The sequence below is a fragment of the Panicum virgatum genome, chromosome 7N, assembly GCF_016808335.1.
Source record: "Panicum virgatum strain AP13 chromosome 7N, P.virgatum_v5, whole genome shotgun sequence".
Lineage (NCBI taxonomy): Eukaryota > Viridiplantae > Streptophyta > Magnoliopsida > Poales > Poaceae > Panicum > Panicum virgatum.
The window spans coordinates 29,901,004-29,927,313 of NC_053151.1; the positions used below are offsets into that span (position 1 = coordinate 29,901,004).

Sequence of the window (26,310 nt, forward strand, 5' to 3'; positions counted from 1 at the left end):
AATTAGTGCAAGTGGGGTGGGTTTTGCCGCAAGCCCGTTGGGCTAACCCGTGCCGCATTCCCAGCTATTGCTGCAGATTAGCCCGCATAGCCGAAGCGGCTCATTGCGGGCAACCCGCGGGGGCCAGCGGCGCCACAGAGCCCGCAACTGAATCGCAGAGCCCTAGCCAGGAGCGAGGCAGTGAGCTCCCGAGTGGGGGAAGTGGCGGCGGTGTCCGAAGTCGCAGTTCCCATCTTATGGCGCTAGCCATGGCGACTCATAGCCGCCGCCCACCAGGTTTTTTTTTGGCTCCATCGCGGCGGAGGGTAGCCGGCAGATCCAAAAGTGACCTCATCGGCATGCCATCTGATGCTGCCTGTCGTCGTCGGCCCCATTTGCATCTGCTGACGCAAAGCGACTTCAGGTAGCTTCATCAGATGCATGGTTGCGGGCTCCTCTGCAGCGGCCAAGTCCTCGTGACGCGGCGGCACGAGGGCTGCTACAAAACCCGCTAAACAATCGTGGCGATTTGCGGGGGTGCCGCATGAGCCCGCATATGTTCTTGCGGGGCGGGCAGCCGCAACCTGCCCTGCTTGCATGTATTTCGTCGCGCTGCATAAATGGGCTAAATAAATATATAATTACTAACCAGCCCAAAGGCTCTTGATGCTCAGTTAAACATCACTCTGTTCTGCTTTCGGCTTATTCCAGCTTATTCTCTCTCATAAAATACTATTAAATAAACAAAATCAGCTTATTCCAAATTATTCTCTCTCACAAAACACTTGGAATAAGGCGAAAGCAGACAATCAGAACAGAGTGAATTATTATGGGACCCACATTCGTACGTTCGTGGGCCATTGGGCTTGGCCCTTTTGGCTACCAGCCTTTTTCCAACGTTCATTTCGACTCTTCTTAAAAAATTTCGATGTACAGCCTTTTCAACTGTGAGGATAGTAGCCCTATAGGTTCACCTAAATTCGTCATTATATTTGCTCTTGGCATGGAAATGAAATATATATTTAAAAAATCATTTCGACGATGTTTTCTTATTGTCGGCAAGACTTGCATAATTGTACACGGGAGGCAACCAAAATTAAACATTGAACGCGCGCGCTCCCAGCAGTAGGGAAAGCAAGGATGGAGTTGAAGTGAAGAAATGCACGCCGGTTGAGTCGTTGCCATGCCAGCCAAAGAAACACAACCTTGTGATGAATGTGTCCTCTTTTATCTGACCAAACACAACACCGCGCGAGTGGTCGAGTAGTCGCCGCGCGCCGCCGCCACGTCACACCGGCCACGAGGCCGACCTCCTGAGCACGGGCTTCATGGCCTTGTTCTCCTCGAGGGAGATCATGCCGAGGTGGGACGGGTCCTCCAGCATCATCTTGGCCACCAGGTACCCCGCGATGGACCACGTCTGGAACTTCCTCGCCTGCTTCCCGACGTAGCGCCCCAGCTTGCCGTCGTAGTACTCCGGCCAGCCGTCCCTCGCCAGCCTCGCCTCCGCCAGCTCGATCGCGCGCCGGGCGATCTTGAGCCGCCCGGTCTTGATGCACGCCGCCGTGAGCAGCCAGAGCAGCACTGCAGGATCGAGGAGCACGATCAATCAGTGGAGGGGAAAATAAATGAAAACCAGTGCAGGAATTGAGGTGAAAGATGGCTCTGACCTGGCCAGGATCCGCCGTTGTGGTAGCTCCACCTCGTGTTCTTGGGGTCGCAACCCGTGACCGTCTGCCACTCGTGGCCCTCGATAGCCGGGTAGCAGATCTTGACGGGCATCTCGCCGACGAGGTCCTCCCACCGCTCCTCGATGAGGTCCATGATGGCGGCGGCCTGGTCGGGCGTGGCGAGCGAGGCGAGGATGGCGACGCAGTTCCCCAGTGCGAACCACCGGAAGTCCATCCGCGCCGGGCTGACGTTGCCGACGAAGTAGCCGCCGCGGGTGGGCATGAAGTCGAGGAGCCAGTCCGGGATGGACTCCGGGTTGACGTTGAACTTGTTGACGGCCGTGTGCGAGTACTCCTCCGTCTTGTACCGGTAGATGTCGTTGAGCTGCTGGAAGTCCAGCCAGAAGTAGCTCCGCACGTGGTAGCTCAGCGCCGCCAGCCGCGTCACGATCCGCTCCATGATCTCCTTCCCCTCCGCGTCCGGCTTCAGCATCAGCAGCGCGCACCGCAGCGCCATGAAGAACAGGGCCTGGATCTCGATCGGGTACCCGTACACGCCCTGCAGCACCAGCGGCCGGCCGGTCGGATCAGCTGAGCTCTCTACGCTGCTTAATAAGTTACGGCGGCCGCCGCCTTGACTTACCATCCGGCGGTCGATCATGCAGCAGCCGTCGGCGCAGAGGAGGGTGGGGAAGGTGTCGAAGCCCTCGGCGAGGCACTGGTTCATGATGAGGCGGATGCCCTTCTGGCACATGGGCGCCTCGGCGAGCGTCATGTCGCCGGTGGACTTGGTGTAGGCCCTGAGGATGATGATCCACCAGAAGCCCGAGTCGACGGGCGCCACGCGGCCGATGGCGCTCTCGCCGAAGTCCGCCACCAGCTTGTCCACGCCGCGCTTGGGGTCCTTGAGCACCTTGAAGCTCGACGGCATGGCGCCCTCGCCCAGCTTGAACCGGTCGATCCGCTTCTCCCACCCCTGCAGCAGCAGCGTCTTCACCAGGAAGTTCCGCACCACCTCCGGCTCCCCGTTCATCAGGAACGCCAGCGCGCTCGGCACGAAGTCGCGCACGAACACCTGCATACATGCATACTCCTCTGCTAATTATACGGTTGTTCAAGTATCTATCTTGATCAACATAACTGCAGTATTTTCCAGAAAAAAAAACAGAGAGAGAGAGGAAAAGATCTCGATCGATCGACCTAACAGAATCCAACCACCCTGCACGAGCAGGAAAGTGTGCTCGAGCAAGGCAGCATGCCGTTGTCGTGCCGTGCGCATACCTGGTCGTAGTTGAGCACCTCGCCGGCGGAGTGGTCGACGGCGGCGATGGTGCCGAGGGGCTGGCCGCGGAAGGACACGAGGGAGCGGCGCAGCGCGTCCCAGGCCTCGCCGACGAGCGGGTGGGGCTCGAACGAGAGCCGCGCGGAGGAGGCCGGCGTGCCGCAGTAGGACCGCAGCCCGCCGCCGGGGGAGTACATGCTCTCGTAGCTCTCCGCCCCCGCGCCGGCGCCGCACCCGCCCCAGCCCCCGCGGCCGCCCGCGCCCGCGCCGGAGAGCGAGAGCTCGCTGAGGGAGCGGTCGTCGAACGAGCGCTGCCACTCCACGTTGATCCGCGGCTTGTGGTTCAGCAGGCGCGTCAGGTCGAAGTCTTCCGGGTCCGCCAGCGACGACGCCCTCCGCATCGCCGCCGACTCCATCTCGCACGCCGCCGCCGCCGCCGTCGTTGCGCCCCTGCCTGCCCGCGCGACGAGGAAAGAAGTAAAAGCGACTCGATCGCCTGGCCGCGCGGGGCGAGGCGACGGCTGAGAGTAAGTGGGGGCGGAAAGCTTGGCGGAGCTTGTATATGGCTCGCCGGAGCTGGGTGTGCTTTCCCGGCGAGCGGCGAGTCGGGGTCGGGGGGGGGGGGGGGGGTAGGAGCCGCGTCGCGCTGCAGAGTCTGGGCTCTGCTCCGGCGCGGGAAGGGGGGCTGAGGCGGGTACATAAAGCCCCGGCGCCCCCGCGGATGACCTGTGGGGACGGGCAACCAGCGGGCCCACGTGGCGGGGGAGCTGGTGGTGGTCGGCGTCGGATTTTGTGGGGCCGGCCGGCGGCGAGGTGGCGCAGGTCCGAGTGGGACTGGCTCGGCTCCGCTTGCCGTTTGCGTGTGCCTGCTCGGGGTGGTTGCCAGGGGTGCCGAATGACTAAGGGATGACCCGGTTTCTCTACGGATGAGCATTATAGATGCAAGCATGCATATAATTTTGGGCCATGTTTGGTTGGAGTGTGGAAAAATTTTGATGAGAGAGAAACGATACTTTGACTACTAATTAGGGGTATTAAATAAAGTCTAATTACAAAATTACTTCCACAACTGTGGTACTGTAGCAGTTGCTCTAGCTAACGAGGTCTTTGACCGCATGATTAGAGGATGATTGAGCGCGGTTACTGTAGCATCACTGTAGCCAATAATGATGAAACTTGGCTCATTAGATTCGTCTCGAAAAGTTACACCCATTCCTAAAAAGGTTTTGCAAATAAACTTCGTTTAGTACTTCATGCATGCATTCGTCTTTTTGTGCAAAAGTTTTCATCCATTCATCCAAACACGGCCTTGAGTATTTCTGCTGAGCAGAGTTGAGTTTTGTGGTCTTGCATAAATTCTCTCTAAGTGCAAAACCACCCAGCTTGAAAAAAGTCACAAATTCTTCCCAAAGAGTTTTCTTTAATTCTCCGAATGCGCCCTTTTTTTAGATCGATGCTAGACTCGTCGCAGTACCTTCCGTACAATCGTATAAGGTAGGGATGGACAGGATGGTAGTACTGCGTTACGGTGCACTGTGTACCAGCATAGATTCATGGAGCTAGTGTTTTCTAGGGTTCCTATCGTGATTACAGAATGCGACACCGTGGCGGTACCTGACCTAAGGAGTCAGGGATCCTCAAGGTCTCCGTAGATAACTTCAGCTGAAAATTTCGTTTTGCACATCTTCCATTATATTGATTGGAAGTTGCATTGAATAACTGAGGCTGTAGATTACCCATCCGTTTGCTCGTTTGATCAGTTTCACATGTTGAGAAGAGCGAGTAAATGCGAGTCGCGTCGTGTGGGTTCCCGGGCTAACAGTCTCCACAGAAGGGAAAGACGAAACGGGTATCAAACGCATCATTGCTGAAAAGGAAACCGAGTGAATCATTCGAGGAAAAAAAATTAATGAGCTCGCAGAATGATCGCCGCGTTCGATCGGTCAGTCATCACGCACGTAGGTACGGGACTGAATCGTGGGAGAAAGATTGTATACCACGCGAGACAGGCGCGCGTGGAGATGGAGGCCAGGACCAGGAATGTCCTGCGTAGGGCCCGCCGCCCGTGGATGCGTGAGACGGAATCACGGAGGAGAAAACGGTCGGGAACCGCGACCCTAGGAGTTTCAGTACACAAGAACACAAAAGAAGAGTCTCGTGGTGCAGGTATACGGATGGCCCGTCCTGCAGTGTGGTTTGGCCTGATACCTTGACCGCGAACGCAGCAAGGGAGAGCCAATTACGATCGAGGTAATGGCATGCCCTTCACGTTCCTGGATCGGCGGTAGTGGTAAAGGGCCATATTTTTTTTCCTAGATAATCTAAGGGTCGGGGTCTAAAAGGATCGGACCATAATTTTATTTAATTCTGAGTTAAAAAAATAAAGGGTCAAATAAAATTGTGAAGGGAGCATTAGGATCATGATCCATTACCACCCGCCGGTACCTGCGAGAGGCCACTGCGAGCTGCCGGGCGCGGCGAGATGGCGACGCCGGCGGGGAGCTGGTTGCTGCGGCGGCCCTTTTGACCAGCCTAATTGCCTTCTTATCCGGGAACCGGCGGGCTGGCTCCCGGCCCGGCAAATGTCACGACGGCGACCGGCGGAATGCATGATGGCCGCCCGGCCGGCCCCGTTCGACGTGGCCGTTCGCCCGGCACAACCCAGCCCAGTGCATCATTCGACGAGCATGATTAGTCATCAAGCCGGCCGGATGTCACGAGTCACAACCTTAGCTTTGCTACTACAAATCATGCGCGGACCCTCTGCGTTAATTACTCATCGTGGTCATGCTGTTGCTAGCTTCATGGTCAAAGGGCCGTGGGCCTTCCAGTACCTTCGCGAGGACAGCAGTATCTCCCGCACAAGTTACGTTGCCTCCAGGCCATGGAAGCCATGGAGCCCCAGCCGACGCGACGGCCGCCTGCAGCGGAGCGGATCGCTGCACGCAGCCTGCTGTGACGCAGGCCGGCCTAACCGAACTGACGTGCGGAGGAGGTCGGTGACCGGGTCGCCGGCCTAGCCTTGCGCCCTTGCGGCGCGCCGGCACGTGAGCGCGCGCGCTAGGCACGGTGACCGCGCGCCGACGCCGCGACCGGCCACCGCTACCGACGCCGCGACCGCGAGTCTACGGCTAATCTCACTCCCGGCAACGCGCGATGAGGAATCGGGGGAGCCCAGCCGACGCGTCCACCCACACGGCCACTCGCCCTCGCCGCCGCCGGCGTCCCGCGGCGCAGGGCACCTCGGCTGGCAGCTTCGCTGCCTGGTGGCTTCTCTCTCTCTCTCTGGGGTTCTCGGGGCACGGTTCTAGTAGAGGGTACATGCACGTGGATCCGCCGCGCGGTGCCCTTGCCACCGGGGCACGGGCACTTCCGCCCGGATCAGCATTCGGTGCGTGTGTACTGTGTTCGTTCATTCATTCGGTGCTCTGCATCCACTCGACCTTGTCAGCATCCTGGCCGCTGACCCCCCTCTCGCTCGCTTGGATCGGGACCCCGGCACGCGCATATCACGCGAACCGGGCAGCCGGTCGCGTCGCGTGATCGCCTCGGGTTTCATCGCAGAGTACGTACGGCGGATGCGATGGCCAGTCGGTCCGGTCGGTCGAGCAGCAGGAGTTGGCCAGATGGGTGTAGGAGCAGGCCAGGCCGTGTTTGGGGGTCCAAGGCAGAGCTTCAACTTCACGGAGAAGGCTCTGCCGAGAAGGACGCGACCTTTGCAATTGCAAGCAGGACGTGCGTGGCAGAAGTGTACACGTTGGTGTCAAAAAGGGTTTGCACCATCTCTACACACGGATTCGCTTTTGTTCCTCTGGAATTTATCAACTGGACTGCCAAATACAATGTTGGTTGGGCAAACTGTCAAAAGCCATGTGCTCATTTTTTATGTTCTATTCCATCAGTTCCATTTCAATACGTTCCCAGAGCTACGAGCCAAAGGAAAGTAGTAGACACTAGGCCCCAGCGATATGGGACTGGACCGCAGGAGATTGATTGTGGTAGAGTATATTAGGCAACTCCGGATATGATTAGTTTAGGATTGATTGTAATCCCGGGATAATCTTTCTTTGAGAGGCTACTTGTCCTCCAAGCCATGTACTCCTATATATACCGCCCAAGGAGCTCAATGCAATACATCAATCACAATTCCCGTGCCTATAATTTCCTTCATGGCATTAGACGCCTAGGTTTTAGATCCTGACCTAGCCGCTTCCGCTGTCGAAGCGCCGCCCCCCGGGGAGATCGATCTCCGCCGGGGGCAGCGTACTCCTAGGATGCGCCGCGGATCCCTCTGATCCGCGCCGCCGTCGTCGTCAACAAGCAGCAGGGGACCTACCTCTTCCCGTCGCCCATTAGATCCATGGCTGCACTGCTGTCGTCCTCGTCGGGCACTGCGTCGCCATGGGCCCGCCGCTGAGCCTGCCCTGCCTCTACGTCGTCGCTCCCTCGGCATCACATCAGGACCCGCCACCCCTTCCGCGCAACGTCCAGACGCCCCCTCCCACTTGTGCCGCCGCACCGTTGCCCCTGAGCGCGAGTGCATGGCTGCGGAGGAAGCCATGGGGCCGCCAGGCCACCACGCAGTCGGGGCCATCGGGCCACCGCATCGCCGTCTGACGTCGCCACCAGGCCGCAGCACTGCCGCCGCCCTCCACCACAGGTCCTCTCCTCGGCACCGTCGAGCCTGCGTCCCCTTCGTCCTCAGCGCCGCTTCCGCCGCCGCCTTGCCGCGGGGGATGGTTCGGAGGTCGCCAGCCCGCCGCGCAGCTGGAGCAGTGGCCGCTTGGGATGCACTTCGCCGGCTTGCCCCCCTCTGCTATTCCCCTCTGTTCTTTCCCGATGGGGAGAGATGAGGATAAAGGTGGGGTGGGAATATCCAACTAGGTGCACCCGAGATTGTACCCGGAGGTTTGTCCCGTTGTTGCTGCCGTGTTTCTTTTTCCTGATCAGAGATCGGGTTTGCGTCGCCCTGCCATTCGTCGCCGCTTCATCGTCGACACCCCCGAAGGACGAAGGTGTTGATGCGCCCTTCCGGGCTGCAGCAACGACGTTCGTGATCAAGCCACCCTACCGGCGTCGTCGCCTTTTCAGGCGGTGGCGCCACTCGCCGCCGGTCTTCGTCAAGCAGGCGCTCGATCTGCCTCCGCACCTCGAGCCGTTCTCGTGCGGACATCACCGCCGATGTTCCTGAAGGAAGACGTTGTCGCCACCCCTGATCTGAGCGCGACACTTGCTGCAACATGCGCCGTCGCCACCCCCTGAGCGTGACCTAAGTCGCAAACCGCGTCGTCTACCATCGTCACCCGCCGCACCGTCTTGCTGCTGTCTTCGGCAAGAAGCTGCTGAGTTTGTGTACTCGAGACCTCGACGACGCTTCGACCCGCGCCCCCTCCACGGCTTCGACCACGTCCACCTTGACTTCGGCTACTACGGCACTAAAGCGCTATCATCTGCATGAGTCTCCAGTCAAAGCTTTCGCACCGGCGTTCCGACTGCAGGGGGGATACGTCTCCATTGTTCTCCAATCTGACCATTCGTATTGCTACCGCTACAACTGCGGAGGGATGTTAGAGTATATTAGGCAACTCCGGATATGGTTAGTTTAGAATTGATTGTAATCCCGGGATAACCTTCCTTATCTCTAGGAGAGGGTACTTGCCCTCCAAACCATGTACTCCTATATATACCGCCCAAGGAACTCAATGCAATACATCAATCACAATTCCCGTGCCTATACTTTCCTTCAGATTCATGCACGGCCGGACTTCAACAAGGACGTTTCTGCGGTCAGGTATTCCCTCCGTTTACATTTGTACTCACTTTGTTTTTATTTACACATCGTATTATGTTTGTTCTAATTTAAATTTAACTAATTTTGATCAAATCTATAGAAAAATATAGAATTCTATAAATTTGATGTTGTAAAAGTTATTATTATTTTTCTATAAATTTGATCAAAGTTGGCTAAAATTGACTTAGGACAAACGTAATGCTACATGTAAATAATACCACGAGGAAGTAGCGATTTCCAAAATTCTTTGTATGATTGTATCCTCAGCAATTCTTTTGCAATATATCATCAATTGCTACAACATCAATGTCGTATTGAAATATTTTTGAAGTAATCTATTAGCACAAGTTTCATACACTAAGCATGCATATAATTTCACTAAGAGACGATCAAAACAATAAAGTTTGTACTTTTCAAATCCTATCCTAATATGCCCTATAAAAATGGAAATTTGAAGCTAAACTCCAAGATTTTTAATTCTTCGTTACACGGATGTCAGCTGTAATAAACTCTCGCTGTGTTTTTTTTTGGATTTTTTTTCCCAGTGAACCAATCAAATAAAAACAAAACTGAACACAAAACCTTTATTGATCAAGTTTGGCAGAGATCCTGTTTTTGGAAAAAAAAATATCTCGATGAAATGGCTATACAGCTGAATCCCTGGAAAAACCTTCCTCAGCAAAATGGCTTGTTTCAATGTTTTAGTGACAAACTGACAACCAGTAAGGACCATAGCATAATAGCACACACTTTTATATATTCTGTATTAATTGTACAAAAGTTTAGTAGCCGAGTATGACGACAAATATATTTTCACAGTAAATATTTAATGCACAGGATGAACTCTGAAATGGCAGTTTCTAATACACAAGCAGAGGCTAGTTTCTAAGTTCTAAACAACAAACAAATCGAAGGACAAAAAGTAGAACTGCAAACAGGCAAAATGTAGAAGTTGATTGTCAATAGAAATTGAAGAATGTCAGGATCAATTTCTAAAACCACACTTCTTCAGGAATCGCGTCAGTTGAAAGTTTGAGATTTAACCTCTTAGCTACATCTCCTGGTAGATCTGCCATCTTTAGATGCAACAAGCTCCCCAAGCTTCCATCACTCTTCATGAACTCGTCTTGGCTGAGGAGTATCATCTTGCCCAGCAAAGTACACCATGACAACCAGAAGGGCAATGACAAATATAAGGATGTACAGCGAATTCATGCTGACCAGAGAATTCAGGAAACCCATGAAAGAAGGACCACTGACTTTCTTCTTTGTGGTTCTTCCTGCTCTGTATCCCTCCAGGAATTGGCTTATTTGGGATGCATGGTCACCTTCTTCTAATCTCTCTGAACCATCCACCTTCACAAAGAAGCATTTTTAATTCAATCCCGGGCATAGTGGATTCTCCATTTGATGATGAGCAGAGAAATATTAGCAGTTTCTGTCTTAATCAAGCATTAACTTTTTCATGGAAAATAGAAGGTCAACAAATAGGAAAGAATAAAATTATGCTTAGAGTAGATATTGATTACTGAGGAAGCTTTACTTACTAGCTCATACTCCTCGTTTCTATCCCACACCAGCAACTTTGGCAGCTGTGAGCTCTTGGAAACGTCAAAAGTCTCCACAAACTCATCCCATTGCTTGATTCCAACATATCCAAACACCAAATCACGGTTCGCATTAGCAGCAGATTTCAAGACTTGTACCAGTTGTGTAGAATTTTCATCTGAATCATCCTCTAAAATTATAAGAACAACTTTCCTCTCATCATCATTCAGCATTTTTAGTGTCTCTGTATTGATTGGGACAACCAAAGGGAGCAGGGATTGTCGTACAAAATCTTCCAAGAAATTTCCTAAGTCCAAAAAACAATGTCATCAGTTATGGGGAAAGCAAAATGTCATTTTATTGGATATTCAACTGGACATAAGACGATATATGGTACTTCAAAATACTTTGCAAACTATGCATCATAGCAGAAAAAATCCAGTCAGGACCACAAGAAAGCGATAACAAATACCTTCAAATGGGCCGTAGAATAAACTTTGTTCCCTATACTTCGGATGTATTGCAACTAGTGCTGGAACCTTATCAAAATCATAGGCCACCATGATGTCCTCGGAGAAATCTTTTGCAACAGCAAACCAAGCTCTTTTCTTGTATTTCCTTCCATACTCAGCAATCAGCGACTCATTCACCCCAAAACCAAGGAACATAGGAAAGCTTGTACCAGCATTCTCAACAAAGTTCTTTATCGCAGTGTCTGACTCAAGGATAGAAACATCTGGCGCAACAAACTTCTTCAGATTGCGGACAAGCTGGTCAGCTTTCCTTGAACCAGTGTGTTCAATTGGGACACCGTGGATAAAAAGCATCAGGGTAGGGAACCCACTGTATTTAGAAACTAAGAAGCATCAGCATTCAGCAATCTAAAAATCTATACTCCACAGTGAAACCAAAATACTTAGGGACATGAGCTTACTCTACTCCATATTTTGATCCAAGTTTCCTGTATTTGTCAGCGTTTACTTTGGCAACTACGATGGGCTCACTCAACCCTGCCAACACTGGCGCAGCTTCATCTAACTGCATTAACGAAGTAGAAATTTTCAGTTTCTCAATCCAAGATAGAAGTCCTCAGCAAGATAACCCACTGGCAGTTCCTGTCTTTTATAGAAGTGCAAGGCATATATTTTGAGAATCTATTAATTGGCCACAACATACTGTACTTGCGTTTAGTTTCCTTTCTTACGTATAAGCTAATCTAAGTGAATTCAGGTGATGTCAAACTCCTATCTCACTATTTATTGAATAACTGAATAATAACAGGCTTTGTTCAAAAATCGAGCAATTATCCTGAAAAATAGTAAGTTCTGTCTCCCAACTTCGCCTGCTTGAGTTCATGGGACCACGCAAAGAACACGCGGTCCCAGAATCCCAATCAACCGGCTGCACAGCACTAACAAAAGCAACAAGATCCACAGAGACAACCCCACGGTATCCCAACTCCCAACACATCCCAATTCGCATCGCATCTCGCAGGGCTAGCACCAGCAGCAAGTTGCAGGTCGGCAGGCCCAGTGGACAGGTCAGCGCTCGTACCTCGGGCGCGAGGCGCTTGCAGTGGCCGCACCACGGGGCGTAGAAGTCGACGAAGAGGAAGTCGATGGCGCCAAGGGCTGCCTCGAAGTTGCTCTCGTCCAGGTCGATCACCCGCCCATCGCGCGGGAACTCCTCGCCCGCGGCGGCGGTGGCGCGGGCTGAGAGCGGGAGCAGCAGGAGGAGGAGGAGGAGAGGAAGCAGCGTCGGCGGCAGGACTCGAGTCGCCATCGCCGTGGCGGGCGCTCGATTCGATCGCCGCGTCGGAAGGAGGGACACGGGACTAGACCAGCTTCCAAGGGGAAGGGGTTTATTGGGAAATAAGTTCACATTTATCCTCCCCCCGAATCTGATATTATTTGTTCACTTTTTCAAGGAGAATAGTACTACTCTTTTTTTCTTCTTCTGAATGTAGGCCCAACCTTAGGCCCTATTTGGAAGGGCTTCTGCCGGCTTCGACTCCGGCACTATAGCGTCAATGTAGCGCGGAATCATCTAAATCTGGCTCTATGGCTTCAATAAATAGTGTCGCGTGTCAGTGAGACAGGAGGAGAAGAGGGAGCGGAGTCAGGATGAACAGTACTGCTACCGTATTTTTGGCCGTGGAGCTGGAGCCGCATGAAGCACTCCCAAACGGGGCATTAAATCAAGATTACATCACCGCCTTATTTTCCAACGGTTTGGATGTCCTTGCGTTATAGTTCCTCCATCCCAAGATATAACTACATTTAAACTTTTCTAAAATCAATTATTTTTAATTCAACTATAAATAGTAAAATAATCATAGGGACTAATAGCATAAAAAATATATTAATAGATTTAGAGAACATATCAGGTGCAAACTAACCTCTCCGTGCAAACTCCAATCTAGTCCACTAGTGTAGTTTGGAATTTTTATAATTTGAAATAATTTACTTGGAAAAGTTTGACTTTGGAAAAATGTAGCTATATTCTGGATCAGAGAGAGTAACAACCTTTTGTTGATTCTACAAAATGAAAATTCTGAAAATAAACTTAAAAACACTAATTTTAATCTCTATATTTCTGAAAAGCTCCTAAATCGTACCGGTAAGGTAATTTTGCCTCGTCTTCGAAATCTACAAGTTCAGCAATATTGTGCAGCTAAAAACTGCATTGTCAGTTAAGCGCGGTAATGAATCATAGTCTTAGTGCTCTCGTCATACACAAACATGCCTTTTATATATTTTTAGCTTAAAATCGAATAAAACCACTACTTTTATATATTTTTAGCTCAAAATTGTATTAAAAACATTCAGTTTTTTTAGAACCCAGCTCTTTGATTATCTAGACTAAAATTTAGAACCCTTCACCACCCCTAAACCCCTAATTGTCACCGTCACCGGGACTTTGGTTCAGTATTGTGACGTGGACTACCACGGAATCTCCTATCCAGAATCAATACAGCCCCGCTCTAATCCATTGCATCTTTCCACCTACATCGGTAAGCAAGTGACACCTCAAAAGGTAACACCGGATACCCGTGCTCAGCACAAGTAGCGTGACAAGAAACCGCACAACAACAAATGATATCACTGCTGAGGTTTCTCCACAGCCTGGAAAGTTCAAGCCACGATATTATTAACAGAAAGTTGTGTCCTACTGATAATGGCAAGAAACGAGGTTACAATACAACTTCTCGTAAGAAAACATGGTAATAAGCAACAAGCAAGGTAAGAATGAAGTCCAAGCTTTTAACTTCACAAAATCTTGTTGAAAATAAGTCTCCGATATGTAGGCTTTGAGAGCATGATCGCTCAACCTGAGGCGGTCTTCTTCTGCTGGAAAATGACTGCGTACACAGGGACTCCAACGCCGATGCTAACTGCTCCCAGCACGGAAAGAGTCACCTTCAACCCCTGATGCTTCATCCTGTGCAAGTTGTACATGTGCTTGGCATGGAGATAGTACGGCTCATCATGGCCGTGCCCTCCCATTCTCTTCACACCAGTGGCATGGAATCCACGAGAAGCTGGCAAATCCAAGAAAACCAGCAATCAGGGTTACTAAGGGAGCGAGAAAACAAATGAGATCACAACTTCATTTCATAGTAAAGGAACAATCAGAAGTATAATGAATAGGCCCATGAGCGAGAAAACAAATGAGATCACAACTTCATTTCATAGTAAAAGAACAATCAGAAGTATAATGAATAGGCCCATGCATCCACAAATATCTACTGATCAGCAATTCGAAGTGATATTAAGAATAGAAAGTTCACAAATGCGTTTGATGTCAAAAATATAATGATCAAGCCAAAGAACTAAAAGGCACTACTCCCTCCGGATCCTTTTATAGGGCGTATTCCCATTTTTCCTTTTGGCCGACATATTAGGCATGCACAAGTTTCAATGCAGGTAATTACTCCTTGGGCAGGAGGTAAACAAAGAGATTATGCATGTGCGTCATATGATTAAAGCAAAGGAGATTTCGTGTAGGCCATTGATTGGGTGCGCGTAGCCTTGGAAAATGGAATCACCCTACATGCTCGCATGCAAATTGAATGAGGTGTGGCACTGATGGAAATTGAATGAGATTTCTTGGTATGTGGAATACTCCTCAGGATGCCTTAGAAATCGGCCCGGAGGGAGTAATAGTAATGGTTCGATATCAGAAATATAACGATCAAGCCAAAAAAACTAAAATGCACTAATGTTCATTCACAACTACCATCATCTCCAGTTTCCCACCAGTCCAATATTCAAGCCGCCTTTTCATTTTCGCCTCTAAAACATGCGGTCAAGAAACATAGGAATTTTGATCCCTGGGCACTGATACAATTGATACAAATAAAATGTTATGAAGTTATGATTGGTTTCTTTCCGGGTAAAATAGTTCGCATAATCCTATTGCTGAAACCATGGGACCAGCGCACTGATTACAACCAGCAGGGTTCCAGATAAAAGGTGTGAGATTGTCGTAAATAGCATAAACCTCCTTTGCTTCGAAGGAGAAATAATAACATAGCACAACAAAAGAATAACCAGCACCCCTGTTTAACCATCAAGAGTTTCAGACCATTGTTTCTAAGTTGTAAGCCCTCAAACACCTGTCATCAGGTCGACGACAACAAAATGGAATTGGACCCAAAGACCTCAAACAAATTCGTACTACCTCCTTTAAAACACATAAATGAACAAACTTTGATAAGAGGAACGGTAAGTAAACAAGAAGAAATATAAAACAGAAGGGCACAGGCGTACTGTTCTTCACTCTCCTCTCGGGTGAATTGGAATGATACAAAAGGATCAGAGTTGTTATTGCTGCATTGTTCACTGTTATAATTACCGATTTCAGAGTGGTCCGATGTTGTAAACTCGGCAAGTCTCGATCTAAAAGGTCAAAAGCCCAAAGGCCAGCCATTTCCCAATCAACACATGTAAGACCGAAAGAGCAGCGAAATCTAATTTAGTGGATCGCCTGATTCATTCACCAAAATAGACGCACCGCCTGATCTTATAACGCCGATCGAAAGCATAGTCACAGCGGAGCGCGGACAAATCTTGTCCCCCCCAAATACGTATTATCAACCCCAACCATTTCATCACGCGACTAGAACGATTCTCCGAGTAACCGACGGATCTACCACCACCCGCATCCATCACCGCGACCATCGGAAAACTAACACCCAACCGAAGCGAATCGCGCCGCAGCAACCCTAAATCGCGCAGCGCTGGGAGGTCAAGGCCAGAGGGCGCGGGATGGGAGGGGCGCTTGCCTGGCTTGGACGCCTCGGCGCCGGCGGCGAGGAGGCGGATCCCGGAGCGGAGGCCGCGGTTGAGCGCCGTCGCCATCGCCGTCGCCTTCGTGTTCTCGACTGGGGTCGCCGCCGCCGTCGGAGGTCTGGTGTGGTGGTGGGCGAGAGGGGGTGACTCACTGTGATGATTTGTTGCGGTTGGGCTTCGAGAAGGGTTGCATTCCGTGGAGAGCCCGTTTGGGCCGCTTGTGTTTCCTAGCGAAGAGGCCCGGCCCAGAGAGCAAAGAACACTTACGCCTCCGGTGCTCAAACAAAGACGCTTTCGACATCGGAACACGTACGTCGGATGATTGCCGATCAAATAATGCCTCTCGAGAAGCAAATCCGAACGAGAGACGCCTCCCCTTCCCCGTCCCCTCGCCGATGGAGTCGCTTGCGTCGCAAGCGAGGCCCGCGGCGGTGCTCTGGCTGGCCGGCTTCCTCCAGGCCGCGCGCCTCCACCGGGTTGTCTCCTTCTGCGCCAGGTCCCTCCTCCTCTGTTCAATACCCCCTTCTCTATCCTTTTTTTTTACAATTTTATTTGATTTTTCGGGGGGAGAATTAGAGCTAATTGACCCCGCTATAAGCATCGATTACATGCTCCGTTAGTATAACCTCGTCGATTTCTGGTTGGATGCAGCTCGAGGGCACTATCCATCAGGATCGCACAGTGCTTCCTGCTGAACGGCCTCATCTTCCTGGGGAGGTACGGTGGTTCATTATTGAGTTCGAATCTCGACTAAATTATGTGTCTGCTGTAGCTTTGGAATGTGGTAAGGTCTAAAGTTATTAGAACTTGTGAGTAGATTGTACAGTTTTGTGATAAGTGTGCTGAGACTACTAGGGTAGCATATTAGCAAATAACATCAGAATGTTGTTATGCATTTGCCTCTTCCGATTTACCTGATGTACTAGCAAAGTGAAGAGGGTGGAGTTTGATGGGCTGTTTGGAGTTATGCAGGGAATAGTGGGCATTGACTTCTCCCAGTTCTCTGTCACTTCAATTCAATTACTATGTGTTAAACATAAGGAAAATATGTTATTTATTATCATGTCAGTCGTCTCTTCTCAGCACTTGTCTCATGACATTGTTTTCAGTGTTCCTGCCTACCCTATTTTTGTGTTTTTTCTCTTGAATAAACTTCTAAATAATTCTTTGCTTCATAGCTTGCTAACCCTGAAATCGGTGGTCATTCCGGCTCTGTTGTGGATTCTACCTGAGCAATGCAACCAAATGGGTGGACAACACCTTTGTGATCACAAGGCAGCTATAGCTATTTATTCATTCTTACGCTCGGGCCTTGTTGAGATTTTTTATGTAAGTGCTACCTTTTATATGCTGGTATGTTTTTTTTGTAAACAATGTTACCGATCATGTTTCTGTTCTTGGTATTCCCATTAACACTCAAATTTCAAGGCTATTATGGTGCATTAAGTTATTTAATTTGCATTGAACGACACAGATTTATTGATGTTAGCTAGCAAATGTGAAATTTAGTATTTGGATTGCATTTTTATTTTAAGAAACATGTGTGGAATAACAGATGTTGGCATAAATACAATATATTAGTGGGCACTTACCTTTGCAATGATTCATGTAAATAGAACGTGAGATAGGAAAACCTGTTCTTTCGTAGCAATGAAGGTTCATGAATCATAATACACATGTTATTTTGTTAAAGCGTCACTAATGTTTTCCTAGTGACATGCTTGGCTCTCCATATGCTGCAAAGTTTTCTATGGCATGCACCACTAGTTTGCAGGATCCCTTCGGACAAACTATCAAGTTCTTATCAATTTACCACAGCTATCTCCCTTAAAATAACATTTACTGTTACTAGCTTCTCGAAGAATAATGCTTTTCGTCACAATCATGTCATTTACTACTTTATAATACGTGTGTTATCGGCATTGTAATCTCCATGTTATTCTTATCACATTCTTTCTTTAAATATTTATGCATTGCTTATTATTTATTATTACATTTTGGTTTCACATAACTAAATATCTATTTCAGGTATTTTGGTTTTATCCACTTTACGTCTTCAGCTTCATATTAAGTACGCTTTGGTATGTTTAATCCTTTTCAATGCATGATCTCTAACTTGTATTATACTGCCAGAAAAATTATTTTCTTCTTTCTGTGAGTACGCTGTTGATTTCAGTCAATAATGGGATCATCAAACATTATATAAGCTAATAGCTTACAGTTTCTGGTTTAAAAATTGCCCATTTTCTCTTGTTAATGAAGTAATATGTTCACTATAGCAACTATGGTCCAATATTCCAGCTAGCTAGTTGTCAAAAAATATTCCAGCTAGCCATGCAAGCTGGTAAATTTTCTGTTTTTCAGTATCCGGGAGTAACATGATCAGAATAGATCTTTCTATGCGTCAGTTTGTTATTTTCTTTCAGAGATATGCATTTAGCAAACATTATAATAATTTATATATTTGCAACAGGCTGGTAAATTTGCCCAGTCTATGTTTTCTCAAAAAGAAAAAAAACAAGTGTTGTCTGTTGCTGAATTCTTGGTTAGGTTTCAATAGTACATGACAACAGACCTAGATTTGGTCTTTGAAATTTAAATTTTGATTGTGTGGAAACTTATTCTTGTATTTAATGAACTCACTTGTTGTTACAGGTATGGATTCTCATTTTGTTATCCTCGAATTATGCATATTTCAGAGACTAAACAAGGGATCACCCTGTTATCCCTTTTGTGATGCGGACCATCTTATGTCAGGTATAATGACATTGCCAAGCATGCTTTGGATGTTGTGAAAAGGAAGAGCCTAGATTCAACTCGAGCGTTGAATGCTCACAACATAACTGAACCAGAAGGCCAACCTGAAGGATTTGACAGGTAGGTGTGTTCATGTGGAAATGGGTGGTGCCTGATTGCTTGCTCTGTTGCTGATATTTTGATATTAGGGTTGCACTTGGTATAGGGGAACAGGTCTATTCAATCCTCCTTTTGACCATTTTCTTTGTTGAGGTATATGATTCTATGTTCCCTTCATGTATCATTGGACACACAATTCCACAGATGATATCTATTTGAACTTCATTTCTCCTGGTCTTCTTGGTTTGTTATTTACTGTTTTGCATATATTTGCATGAAATGCCATGCAGGTTTCAGTGATTGGTTATGTACCTTACTTTGGCAAGGCAATGAACTTCCTGCTCTTGTCATTGATGTATGCCTACTATTGCTTCGAGTAAGTATGTCTGAATCTTGTTCATCATTCTTCCAACTATTATTTTTCCGTGTGTTATGCATTTGCAGGGTTAATTCCATAGTTCTGTTACCTTGAACTTTGGTAAACTTTTTGCCAGGTACAAGTGGAACTTCTTTGCAGTGAGTCTGAATAAGAGGCTTGAGTTCTTTGAATCAAATTGGGCCTTCTTTGCTGGATTTGGTATGTTGACAATTCATTAGCTGACAACTACATATTTTATACACATTTTGTCTGTTTGAAATGCCTCAATCCATTTTACATGTGTTTTGGTATGTTTGTGGCAAGCGTTCACACTTTTAGGTTGTTATTGAAGTGTTTCCATGATTACGGATTACTAAATCTTTTTGGCTGTTCAGCTTGTTTATACATTAAATCAATAGGCAATACTTTTTGCACCAAGTTGAAACCATTTCATTAAAAAGGCATACCCAGCGCTGAAAGCTCCCACACAAGATACCTCACGTAAATGAGCATTGTTTTGCTTTCCCTTACCTTATTATGTAAATTGCTTGCTTTATTGACATGATGTTGTTTCTTCATATTCTTAAATAATCTATATGCTCTAGCTGGCTTTTGTGTAATTTTGACATATTGTTGGTTGTTCCTATGTAGGGGCTCCGTGTGTCCTTCCAATTTTTTTCTTCTCTCCTCTTACAAGTTATGGACTTATGGCCATACTTTACCCGTTGGTAAGGTTAAACACATTTCAGTTGCAGTTCTTTTTTTTTGACGTTTTTAAATGTTCTCTTTTGGTACATTAAATTTGATAAATTTAAGAGTTTCCAATCTTCAAAGGTTTTACATGTTTTTTTTCTTTGTCAAACATGCACAGTTGATTTTTGTGATATATAACTGCATTCGAGTTCATTGCTATGAAAATTGTCAGAAACTCACTAGTGGTTTATTGTTGGAAATAGTTAATAGATAGTACACAAAGTTGCACCATTTTTACATTTGCTTCGTGACTAGGAAAAGGAAGTGGTACATTGCTCATAAGCTGTTGCAGTTTTTTCATTCACAAATATAAGCTGTTTCACAATACCATTTTAGATTATTGAAAGGAATTCATAGGGATTCAAGGATGAAATACTTCTGCAAACACATAGTTTTAGAAGGCTTTATAAGATCCAATACTATGAGTTGGTTTGACACTCTTGTACAGTAGCTCTAGTTAGCTTCATTCTGTCTACTTGCTCTCAAATTCATTTTTTTTTGCTCCCTGGCTTTGGGCATCTCTACATCGATTTTCCTTTTTTTTTTCTTTTTTATATACCACATCATGTTCCTTCGCCGCTGTTTTTACCTTAAAAAGAAGAATTCATAAGTCTGTATGTGGTTTATATTTAGCGGAAAACTTGTACTAGAAGATGAGACCTTGCAGCCTCCATATTGAAAGTATGGTCATATAGTAATTACACCATACCTTCCTAGAATATCAGCACTGAACTTCATGGCAGATCAGATTTGTTTTTATGGGAAGAGGAAATAGAGCAGCAATGTACAACACTTGTTATCAATTGTATGTTCTTTGTTTTGATGTTCTCTCAGTTTTCCACTTGTTTCCCCGGAGGAGCTTTGAGATATTGAAATTTCCTCTTTCCAGGATGAAGTTCTTGCATGATAGATTATATATGCTTTGGATAAGAGTGCTTTAAGACATAGTAGTAGTGCTCATTATTTGTTTTATGATCAAACATATATACACCAAATTCTGGAAGTCCAACTTGACAACATTGCTTTTCCAGTTTGTCTTGACTGCTGCAGGCACTCAAGCTGAACAATTAATTGATGAAATGAAACCTGCGCACGGAGGGAAACTACAAAGAATACCTGTGTTCTTCGTTGCAAAGCGACTAACGTGAGCTCCCAACTTTCCATTCATCAGTGGGTGTTCAGTTCCCTTTCAAGTAGCAAGTTTCATATGCAAGTCATGAGTCATGACTAGTTGATATGTTCAATCTTTTTCCAAGTTTTGAGCCTCATAGTTTTCTCAAGCACTGTTACTTGCATGGTTGATGTTCAATCTTTTTCCAAGTTTTGAGCCTCATGGTTTTCTCCAGCACTGTTACTTTGGTTGGTACCAACGGGGCCTGATATTAACAGTTCAAAACATGTCTAAAATTGTGGTACCTACAGGACACAGGTACTGCAGCTGTTTCCAGTGGTGCAGAAAGAAGAATGAAAGATCCAAAGTAATAGTCAAGGAAAGATGACACTGCATTGTGCTTATCACAACGCCGCTGTTTCTAAGAAGACGCTGCATTGTGCTTGTCACAAAGTTTCTTGTTGATAAGCCGCACGCCTCTCCATAATGCGGAATGGGCTGTGTATATCTTCGCCACACTGTAAATACCCTGTAACACTGTTGTTGTAACATACATACATTTATGCTAAATGGAAGCTTTGAGGGAAAAAAAATAAAGTACCACTACATGGTACCCGCCCATATTGATGGGCATACGAATTGCATCTTCTGTGTCTCCGTCCATTTTACTGGTGACAGTTGTAGATTTGGTACTAGAATTCTATTCATTTGCTCTCATTTTACACCAACTAACTGCACGAACGCATTGGTTCATCTTGTTTTGGTTTTCAGACGGTTTCTCTGTATCTGGTTCATTTATTGTAGGCACTGTTCAAGAATGAAGAATGACAGTGATCAAGTATGTGCCCAGCTCAAAGTTGCTTTCCTTTCCGTTACTTCACATTCTTGTAGACTGTGATGGAACATGAAGTGGCACGAGAACTAATACGCATGACATTTTAACTCCCGCACCAGGCACCACTCCTATACCCGTTGGCGTTGAAAGTTTCTAGTCATTGTAGCATGCAAGTTTCCAATGATGCCATTGAGGTATCTGCCTAGGATTAAATCTCATCCTTATACTAATAGTGAGCGTGTACCTTGTTTATATACTCAACGGTTAACATCCATGTCGTGCGTGTAGCCCCACACCAAATCGGAGCTGCGCCTGTACTTGGTGGTAGCCACTTGGAAGGCTTGCTGAACTATTAGTTGCTGGCGTCCTGAAGCCAAACTGTTTATCACACCTGTTCGCCTAACCACTCTTTAATTAAGGTCAGGTGATGTGCAAGGACTAACCATATTATCCTATGCTTCATCAATTTTCCATGCTCCTCCTCCTATCTCCAATAGTTGCTCATCCTCCAGAAAAAAAAAAATCATTGAAATTTCTTGGGGTTTTCAGCTGAATGGATGGTTGATGGATGCAGCAGCCTCTATCATGGAGGGCTTAGCCGCTGCCGACACCAACCCTGGATGCCGTTCCTTGGTTTCAGCTGGGCACAACAAAGCACCACAGCATTCTCTGTTGCCTGAATTCATAATGCCAGCCGCCCCTGAGATTATTGAGCGGCTGCTCTCGTAAGACGCCGGACAAGCTCCATGATTATTCCGTTAGATAGTCCAGCAGCTCGCATCATCTGCTAGTGTGACGAAACCGCCAAATTAAAACTCTAAATTAAACGTAATGGTCGTTATTTGAACACATCGGTCGCATTAGATTAATGGCTTAATTTGTCGATCCTTTCTCAACCCACGGCCCGATCGAAACAACACCAGAAGTCCCACGCGAAGACGGACGCAGATGGTACAAGCACGACGAATACTTCAAAATACAACAACGCGACAATAATAGAAATAACCATCACTTTTACAAAAGAGTTCAACTACAATAGTTTTACAAACCTGGTTCAAATACAAATATAAATTACAAGTGTTACAACTATCAACTAGAATTTACACCCAAACAACGACTACACTACATTACTGCCCACTCACAGCCTAACACCACCGGTCAGACCGGTTAGACCGGCCGAGGACTACCGGTCAGACCAGTCCATCAGACCGGTCGCAACAAAACAGAGAGGCTGCACGCTCAACCCGCAAGCGTGCAGCCCGCCAACACCCTAGTCTAGGGGTCTCGCTCATCCACCTTCCACCCCTCTGCACTGCGGCAGATGAACTTGGCACAGCAGGGGCAGAAGTCAACGTCCAGGGCTCCTGAAATAATTTGGGTAGCAACAAACCCTGAGCAACTAATACTCAGCAAGACTTATCCGAACAGTGGGTATAACTTAGCCCACATATCTAGACATGCAAGACTTTTGGCTGGTGGTTATTTTGTAGAAAAGCGACCAAAGTAATTCCTTACTTTCAGTATTTTAGCCTCAGATTTTACACAAACTAACTATATTCTAATATTTGCATGAACCAACTATAGCAAACATGGTGGTGAAATCAACAATAATTCAAGATGTTCATCATCATATGTATATAAATATACTCATCATCTCATCATAACACTACGATGCGACGCAGTGATCAAGGTGCTCATATCCGAGAGCGACTGACGGCGAATCTATTCGCTTTAACCTTGCAAGGTGGACCTAACCAACACGGCACGCAAAAGCCCCGTCGGACCCCACGCACCAAACTTTCCCCTCCCCGCCTCGAACTACAGGAACCAGCCCAACGACATATAGTCAGCCGAGCCCTACGTGAGACCACAAAAAGTAAACATATGCGACCCCTTTCTCCGCGGCCACTCGACTCGCCCTAAGAGTTGGGTGCGGATTCCTGTACTTTCGAAGCAAAGCAGTACTCGGCTTACCGGTTTCGACTACCTCCTACTCCCGGTATGCGGTTAGTACAATTCAAACATGATCAGCAGGGCCAACAACGGTACGGTCCTTAACCGACTCAGACGGGACTAAGACACCCAAGAACCCTGTCCTGCTGCCATACCTACATATTCTCATCATTTCCGTCCGGTCTCAATTCTCCATTCATTACATATCAAATTCAACAACTCATATACTAAAATATTAATATATCTTGTATCTCGCGAGTAATCGGAAATTACTCGACTTCTAATCATCCTATTTCTCGCGAGTGACCAGAGATCACTCGTCTTCTACCGAGAACCATTAAGTATAGCACTTCTATCGTCCTATACATACTAGTATAACTCAAGGGAATCTAGAGATCATGCAACTAGGGTTCCAAATAATTTCTAAATCTAATGCACAAGTAATAGAGACATATTTAGGTGTCATAAATTTGAAATAATAGGATGTGCACCGGGGCTTGTCTTGCGTCTGCTGCTCAACACCGGGGTCCACTGGGCTCTGGGCCTAGTTCTCACGCCTCTCCTCCTGCTGGGCCAGCTCTAATGGCTCCGGGGGCTCCGCAACCACCTCGTATATCACCTCCTCTGCTGCGGCTGCTACACGTATGCATATGCATATGATATGAGAGAATACATGCATGACTTGCAAAAATTATAAGTAATCAACAACCAAATTAATTTCTATCCAATTGTGCCAACTAACCCTAATTGAACCCTCTCAGCCCTGCTAGCACCGGTCAGACTGGTATACCAAACCGGTCTGGCCTGTGTGCGATTCGAGACCAAAAATTTGGAGTATCCGGACATATTCTCGGAGTATCCAGACTCCCAAGTCCGGAGAATCCGGACCTAAACCCGGAATGTCCAGACTACCACAAACCCAGAGTATCCGAACACATGGCCGGACTGTCCGGACCCCTACCGGTCAGACCGGTCCCTCCGACCGGTCAGACCGGTCCAACCCAGACCAAAAGCTGGAATCCTTGGCGCGGCAAAAATCGCCCACAAATCCTTAAACCCTTCTAGGCACTAGTTCAGGTATACCTTTAGAGGTTTTTGACCAGAGGAAATCACCTAAAACTATCTAGAAAAGGAGATCGGCCAACACAAGCGTTTATATCTTGAGTGAGCTCCTTTGTGCACAAGAACTTAAATCCCAGGCACCTCAGGGAGGGAATCGTGGAGAGGAACACATCCCACGCCGATTTGATCTCTTTCCCGGCCTTGGAATCAAGTTGGGGTGAGGATTTAGGACTCTAGGGCTTGGGGAGAGGGGTGAGCTCGGGGAAGGTGAGTGAGAGAGCTGGGGAGGATGAGTGAGTTGTTGGGAGAGAGAAGAATGGTTGAAATGATGTGGGCCCAAGAAAAAAACGGTTGGCCCAGCGTCCACCGATCAGACCGGTCGCCCCTACCTGTCAGACCGATCGGGCCAGACTGACAAAAAGATTGCTAACTTATGGTTTATTATTTAGGGTCGAAACTAATGACCTTAAATAGCTTAATTGCAGTGAATTAATAGCTGAGTGTTACAATCTTACCCCATAAAAGAAATCTCGTCCCGAGATTTAACGGAGGTGTTAAATTGCAAAGAAACATGGAAATACATGGAAGGTTAGATACCTTGGTGAGTTTGGAGCAAATCCGGACATTTTGACTGAACAAACTCCTCCGTTTCCCAAGTAGCTTCCCGCTCGGAGTGATTACTCCATTGCACCTTATAGAATTTGCTAGTTTGATTTCGAGTAACTTGAGTCTTGAAATCGACAATTTTCACCGGGTGCTCAGGATACATAAGATCGGGCTCCAATTGTAGCTCCTCTATATCCACGATCTTGGTGGGAACACGGAGGCACTTTCTGAGCTGAGAGATATGGAATATATTATGAACCGCGGATAAGTGGGCAGGGAGTTCCAGATGGTATGCCACTGGCCCACACCGCTCAATGATAGGAAAAGACCCGACATAGCGAGGGGCGAGCTTTCCCTTCACACCAAACCGTTGGATCCCTTTCATTGGAGATACCCGCAAATAGACATGATCTCTCACTTGGAATGAGTCTGATTGACGTTTCTTGTCCGCATAGCTTTTCTGCCGGGATTGAGCTATTTTTAAATTCTCTTGTATGAACCGGACATGTTCTTCTGCCTCACTGACCATATCGGGGCCGAATACATTCCTTTCACCGATTTCTGACCAATTCAATGGAGTTCTCACCTCCGCCCATATAATGCCTCAAAAGGAGCCATTCTGATGCTCTCTTGATAGCTGTTATTATAAGAAAATTCCGCTAACGGCAGGCATTCATCCTATTTCTTGCCGTAAGAGAGCACACAAGCTCTAAGCATATCCTCCAGAATTTGATTGATTCGCTCAGTTTGACCATTGGTCTGTGGGTGATAGGCTGAGCTGCGAATAAGCTGTGTACCCAGAGATGCCTGCAAGTGTTCCCAGAAACGCGCAATGAACTGTGAGCCTCTGTCTGATATGATTGTCTTGGGTACACCATGAAGACTCACAATCCGAGCCATATATATCTCAGCTGTGACGGAACCGCCAAATTTAAACTCTAAATTAAGCGTAATGGCCGTCATTTGAACACATCGGGCGCATTAACTTAATGACTTAATTTGGGGATCCTTTCTCAACCCATGGCCTGATCGAAACAACACCGGAAGTCCCACGCGAAGACGGACGCAGATGGTACAAGCACGACGAATACTTCAAAATACAACAACGCGAAAATAATAAAAATAACCATCACTTTTACAAAATAGTTCAACTATAAGAGTTTTACAAACCTGATTCAAATACAAACATAAATTACAAGTGTTACAACTATC

General features: G+C 47.2%; 4 protein-coding genes across 4 annotated transcripts; 1 reads left to right on the forward strand and 3 right to left on the reverse strand.

Moving 5' to 3' along the window:
• Window positions 1-970: 970 nt before the first annotated feature.
• Window positions 971-3,529, reverse strand: LOC120683149 (cytosolic invertase 1-like). The gene is made up of 4 exons (XM_039965178.1): window positions 2,931-3,529; window positions 2,293-2,724; window positions 1,650-2,208; window positions 971-1,563 (listed from the first exon to the last, which is right to left on the reverse strand). Exons 1-4 carry the CDS (start codon window positions 3,345-3,347, stop codon window positions 1,268-1,270), a joined length of 1,704 nt encoding a protein of 567 aa, XP_039821112.1. The 5' UTR covers window positions 3,348-3,529; the 3' UTR covers window positions 971-1,267.
• A 5,920-nt stretch (window positions 3,530-9,449) lies between these two features.
• Window positions 9,450-12,161, reverse strand: LOC120682343 (protein disulfide isomerase-like 5-2). The gene is made up of 5 exons (XM_039964189.1): window positions 11,825-12,161; window positions 11,205-11,308; window positions 10,743-11,113; window positions 10,270-10,577; window positions 9,450-10,078 (listed from the first exon to the last, which is right to left on the reverse strand). Exons 1-5 carry the CDS (start codon window positions 12,050-12,052, stop codon window positions 9,830-9,832), a joined length of 1,260 nt encoding a protein of 419 aa, XP_039820123.1. The 5' UTR covers window positions 12,053-12,161; the 3' UTR covers window positions 9,450-9,829.
• Window positions 12,162-13,366: 1,205 nt separating this feature from the next.
• Window positions 13,367-15,757, reverse strand: LOC120682546. The gene is made up of 2 exons (XM_039964502.1): window positions 15,558-15,757; window positions 13,367-13,811 (listed from the first exon to the last, which is right to left on the reverse strand). Exons 1-2 carry the CDS (start codon window positions 15,631-15,633, stop codon window positions 13,597-13,599), a joined length of 291 nt encoding a protein of 96 aa, XP_039820436.1. The 5' UTR covers window positions 15,634-15,757; the 3' UTR covers window positions 13,367-13,596.
• A 113-nt stretch (window positions 15,758-15,870) lies between these two features.
• Window positions 15,871-21,286, forward strand: LOC120682060 (protein EI24 homolog). The gene is made up of 11 exons (XM_039963809.1): window positions 15,871-16,060; window positions 16,216-16,281; window positions 16,743-16,893; window positions 17,593-17,645; window positions 18,322-18,441; window positions 18,510-18,573; window positions 18,711-18,796; window positions 18,915-18,997; window positions 19,430-19,506; window positions 20,563-20,675; window positions 20,954-21,286. Exons 1-11 carry the CDS (start codon window positions 15,960-15,962, stop codon window positions 20,997-20,999), a joined length of 960 nt encoding a protein of 319 aa, XP_039819743.1. The 5' UTR covers window positions 15,871-15,959; the 3' UTR covers window positions 21,000-21,286.
• The last annotated feature ends 5,024 nt before the right edge of the window (window positions 21,287-26,310 follow it).